Genomic DNA, 6,000 nt, shown 5'->3' with positions numbered 1-6,000 from the left:
GCGAATCTACAGGAAACAATGTAATCCTGCTGTTTCATTGAGACCCTTTGGCGAAAGTGTCCCTAATCTATGGATCCACCTTGCCTCCCTTTGGAGAAGACGTAGTGCTCTGTCTCCTCTACTTGCTGTCATGGGCTCATGATCAATGATCATGTATTTCAATTGTGTAATACTGAGTTTTTTATGCAAATAATGCCTCGCGACAGGTTGGTCCCTATGGCCACTATTGTATGCTGCCCGTATCGCGGTCTTGTGCGCTGCCATCCGTTCTCTCAGAGTGCGTTCGGTCTTTCCCACATAACAGAGTCCGCAGGGACAAGTGATAAGGTAGACAATGTACCGTGTTGTACATGTCACCCGATGCCTGATCTCATACCTGCGACCCGTATGTGGATGGGGAAAGTCCTTGCCAACAGTGAGAGCACCGCAAACGGCACAGTTCAGACAGCGGAAGCATCCCTTTCTGAGATGCAAAAAGGAGGAGGTTTGTTAAGAGCTGGCAGCTCTCATCCCAGTAATGTCAGTGCGCATCACATAATCTCTGACATTTTTACCCCTGGCATAATGCGGGACTCCTTAAGATTAAGATCGGGGTCGGTCCCTAAAATAGGCCAGAGCTCACGGGTGATGGTACCAATTTCACCACTGTTGTAATTATAGTGGTTAACCCAAGGTAAAACCTTGGTGAGTTTCTTTTTGGGCCTGGATACAAGGGTCTCAGTACGGGAAGCGCAAAGCACTTTAGTTATAGCCCTGGCAAGTAGATCCAGAGGGTATCCCCTGTCAACAAAATTGGTCGACATTCTGTCAATATGTGCAATAGCGGTGGTCAGGTCAGAACAGATCCTTATGGCCCTCAGGAATTGGGAGTAGGGCAGCGAGAATTTGAGTTTAGGGGGATGAAAACTCGCAGGGTGCAATAATGTGTTGCGATCTGTCTCTTTACAAAACAATTCTGTAACAATCCTACCATCAACCAATTTAACACAGACATCAAGATAATTAACGCTAGTATCATTGATATTGTACGTCAGCTGTACAGGGTGTCCCGAGGAGTTGTGAGAGTTAATATATTGTTCAAGGGAAGTAGCACTCCCATGCCACATTATGAATACATCGTCGATGTAACGCTGATAACACACAATGTTAGATGCAAAAGAAATTTCACTCAACCAAAGATCCTCCTCTACAGCATACGTATACGCATTGGCGTACGATGGGGCCACGGAGGACCCAGAACAAGTAACGTTTGTTGAGGAGTGCTGCCTATCACATATATAGACGGTGATGCGGCGGCACTCGGTCAAATAAACCACACAGAAACGGCCTGAATTGGCAACGTTTCAATGATCTCTCATTTTTGTCAGGGCAGCAATAAACAATAAAACACTCACCAAATATGTAGCGCTCGCCATCACCAGAACCTCCTCCAGGCGGAAATCGGCCGGCGCCGTGGTCTCGCCCGGAAGCTGTCACCCAGTGCACCCGTCACCACCATCTTGGATACTGGAAGCTGCATATTTACAAAGCATTCAGTACTGGCAAACACTGTTATACCATTTGATAACTTAATACGGTCATAATGCACCGTAATGACCTGACGAAAATGAGAGATCATTGAAACGTTGGCAATTCAGGCCGTTTTTGTGTGGTTTATTTGACCGAGTGCCGCCGCATCACCGTCTATATTCAGCAACTCAACGCCAGGAAGGCACCGGGGAAAGCTAGCTTCTTTATGCAGTGAGTACCGGAATCATACTGTTATATATATATATATATATATATATATATATATATATATATATATATATATATATATATATATATATATATATATATATATATATATATATATATATATATACAGTATATATAAAACATTGATATCTTCCTCAATTTCCAACAATATTGATTGTGTGCCCTGTCTGTATAATAAACCACAATAAGTCATTTAAGTGTAAAGATCTCCTTTCAAAGTGAAGCAATAAAGTTAACATCTGAAACCAATCTATTATATAAGAAACAAATGTAGCAAACAAACAAAACAAATAAATGGCAACAAATAATCAAAGTATAACCCCCTAAATCCTTTCAGGAATATACACTGACATTTATAGTAGCAGCAGACAAGTTCTGATATTTAATACTATTCGTACTATTTTCATTTTCTGTCTGTGTCTGAGCACTAGGTTTGTGAAATGTTGTATGTAATTTTAACCCCTTATTTCACCTAGAAAACTCACTCCCTTTCGTTACAATAAAGAAAACAACATGAAGGGGAATTTTTAATAAAAAGTTTATTAAAAGTTATATTGTATTACAACAGAACAATATGATTTACAGGAAAAAATAAAATAATAATAAAGTTGTGCATCCAACCCGTGCAACTGCTTTCCTCCCCCTCCTTCTTTTTTGTTGTACAGTTAGGAATGGTTGCCTTGGATAGCACCCCCACCAAACAGACAATATAGTGTGGGGAATAATAGGCCAATAATGGATAGGCCTTGAGCTAGAAGTGCACAGACTTCTTCTTACCTTCCTGTCCTTCCCCCCTTTTTGAAGCTGTCACTGGGACAGTCTAAGGACCCCATGAGCCTCATTTAGAGCTAACAGCCCATAAAAACCACAATTCTCCCTTGCTGTTAGCAGCACATGGACCCCTAATCCAGCCTTCTAGAAAAACTTCAAGGCTGGAATTCTGGTGGCACAGCTATCAGCCCCTTGGAACCTACTCAGCATTAATTGAACACCTACTGATATTGTCACTCTCAGAGTGGCTCTGTTTCACCATGGTTGTGACATGTATGGTGTGGTATGCCCAACCACTGATGAGCACATGCCTCATAGTCACACGTGTGGCCCTTAGAAACCTATTAGCCAGCAGCCTGGCACAGCCTGGTTCTTCATGGTGGCCGGAGTTTCAGTTGCAACTCAGCTTGCAAAACAAGTAGGTTGTCTAGGTTCTCAAGTTTAGCCCTTGTGTTATATTAAAACTAATTGGTTTCTTTTTATGATAATTAAGAGGTACGATTTTTCTTCTTTATAGTGTTCACCTGAGAGAATACCAGCAGCTCAAAGCTTTTATATTGGCCATTGATGAGATTAACAGTAACCCGGAGATTCTGCCCAATGTTACTCTGGGATATCACGTATACGATTCTTGTGGAACTATAATGAAAGTTCTAAAAGATGTTCTACAGATACTGTCTGGGCCCAAGCTGACAGCTCCGAATTATGCATGTCGGGAACATGGTAAGGTGGCCGGCTTTATAGGAGATCTCCAGTCTGTCACCACACTTCCTATGGCACAATTGCTGAATCTCTATGGATATACTCAGGTACTGTAGTTATTGTGATTTTTAGTATACAGGAAATAGAAGATACACCTTTATTTTATCTTCACAATATGTTACTTCTTCTCTATGTAATGCCCAATCTAACAGTAGACAACTATATATATATATATATATATATATATATATATATATATATATATATATATATACATATATATATATATATATATATATAAATCCAAAAAGCCAGCACCTCCTATTATCACAGAAGTCAGCTACCGCGGTGCACAACCCCATTAATTCTCATACAGACCAGTCCATTTGTCCATTTAGGGGCACCCATTGGTTTTAGCAGCATACTAATCACAGGAACACCATTGTTTGCAAGCTTTCGGATTTAATTATCCTTCTTCAGACAGCATAGATAGTACAAAGACTAATTACAACATACAAGTGCTCACCTTAAATGTGCTAAAGAAACCAATGCAGCGTGTGAGGCTGGCTCAGCGTCCGGAAGCAAGTCTCCGGGAGACACATGTAGTGCCGATCTTATACACACTACCGAAAATTCACAAAAATATGGATACGCCCCCTGGGCGGCCAATCCTTTCTGCTCGAGGCTCCTTGTTTTCCAACATAGCTGAATTTTTGGATTACTATTTACAACCGTGTGTACAGGATTGGCCCACATATTTAAATGACACCACTAAACTATTGATTTTATTGGATGATTTTGGTCAGGTACCAAATAATACATGGCTCTTCACGCTTGACATAGTAAGTCTTTACATAAGCATCCCACATGCTGGAGGAATTAAAGCTGTCGAGAGACTCATTAAAGACAACCCATTATACTCTGGGCCATCGATCTCATTTTTTACTGCATTGTTGAATATCATTCTCAAACAAAATTTCTTATATTATAATAATGAATTCTATAGACAAGTAAGTGGCTGTGCAATGGGTTCGCCCGTGGCGCCAGCCTATGCCAACACCTACATGTTTGAAATAGAAGAGAAGTCTGTACTTGTGTATTTTGGTGGCGCCCCCGATGTCCGTCGTACGATGAACGTATCGCATCGCATCGCATCGCATGCCATGTACCCGATGGCATGCGATGCGATTTTGACCCCCTATACGATTAAAAATTGTATAAGCACCCTAAAGGGTGCTTTTGAGCACCCTAATGGGTGCTTACAATGTTAAATGCACCCCCACGCCACCCCCCCACTATAAACGTGAACCCGAAGCGTGGCGAGCGCAGCGAGCGCAGCGAGCCCGCGAGGGGCGGCGGTACGCATCCTACGACCTTTAGGGTGCTTAACATTGTATAAGCACCCATTAGGGTGCTTATACAATGTTTAATCGCATCGCATCGTATGGCATTGTATGTACAATGGCATACAATTTCAAAATTGTATGCCATCGTGCAGTATCGTACGATATCGCGTCGCATCGCATACCATCGTATGCGTTATGGTATGCGATGCGATGGGCGCCGCCAAAATACACAAGTACCGAGAAGTCATTCTTTTGCAGAGAATTAAGGGACAGAAAACTATGTTACAAACGTTACATAGATGATATATTCATTGTGTGGAAGGGGGACCCCTTAGATCTATGTACACGTATCCATGAAGTCAATCAGTGGGATTGTCGGTACTTGTGTACTAGCACGGCGCCCATCGCATCGCAGACTATATCGCATGCGATGCGACGCGATATCGGCCGATGTTGTACAATGGCATACCATTTTAAAATGGTATGTTATTGTGTATGGCATACAATGCCATACAATGCGATGCAATGCGATTAGAAAATTGTATAAGCACCCTAATGGGTGCTTACAATGGTTAAATGCACCCCCATGCCACCCACCACTATAAACGTAAACCCGAAGCGTGGCGAGCGCAGCGAGCCTGCGAGGGGTGGCGGTACACGTCCTACGACCTTTTTATACCCCCACTATCCACGTCAGCATGGAGTTGAGAATAGAAAGTGTGGCGAGCGCAGCAAGCCACCGAGCCCGAAGCGTGGCGAGCGCAGCGACACTTTCTATTCTCAACTCCATGCTGACGTGGATAGTGGGGGTATGAAAAGGTTGTAGAATGCATACCGCCGCCCCTCGCCACGCTGCGGGTTCACGTTTATACTTGGGGGGTGGTGTGGGGGTGCATTTAACCATTGTAAGCACCCATGATGGTGCTTAAAAGCACCCATTAGGGTGCTTATACAATTTAATATCGAATATGAGTTAAAATCGCATCGCATCGCATCGCATGCCATCGGGTGTATGGCATGCGATGCGATGCGATTAAAAAAAAGGGCGACTAATTATCGGGCGCCGTGCTAGTACACAAGTACCGGATTGTCCTATTAAATTTACATTTAACCACAGTTTGGAAGAGATCCCATATCTAGATGTACTGATCATGATTGTGGATAACAAGATAGAGACAACTCTGTATGTGAAGCCGACTGACCGCAATACCTTGTTGCGGGCAGAAAGCTTCCATCCGATTAGTACCTTGGATAGCCTACCGTACTCACAGTTTTTAAGAGCTAAGAGAATTGTAAGTAATCCTTTGACACTGGATAAAGTAATTGGTGAAATGTCTGACAAATTTGTGGACAGAGGGTATTCCCTGTCAACCTTAACAGCAGCTAAAAAGTTAAGGCATAGGCATGCTAGGGGGTCTGGTGG

At 42.7% G+C, this 6,000-nt stretch overlaps 1 protein-coding gene across 1 annotated transcript in view; it reads left to right on the top strand.

The window, feature by feature from the left end:
• The first annotated feature begins 387 nt into the window (after nucleotides 1–387).
• Nucleotides 388–6,000, top strand: part of LOC146020059 (vomeronasal type-2 receptor 26-like) — a 41,862-nt gene continuing 36,249 nt past the window's right edge. The window contains exons 1-3 of the mRNA XM_083153260.1: nucleotides 388–484; nucleotides 2,773–2,947; nucleotides 3,047–3,338. Of these exons, the coding sequence (XP_083009386.1) occupies nucleotides 388–484; nucleotides 2,773–2,947; nucleotides 3,047–3,338 (564 nt within the window). The remainder of the gene's footprint in view (nucleotides 485–2,772; nucleotides 2,948–3,046; nucleotides 3,339–6,000) is intronic.

Source organism: Crinia signifera, chromosome 1, assembly GCF_055691185.1.
Source record: "Crinia signifera chromosome 1, ASM5569118v1, whole genome shotgun sequence".
In the NCBI taxonomy this organism is placed as follows: domain Eukaryota; kingdom Metazoa; phylum Chordata; class Amphibia; order Anura; family Myobatrachidae; genus Crinia; species Crinia signifera.
The sequence above is the reverse complement of the archived record's forward strand: the minus strand, read 5'-3'. Positions and strand labels throughout refer to the sequence as shown.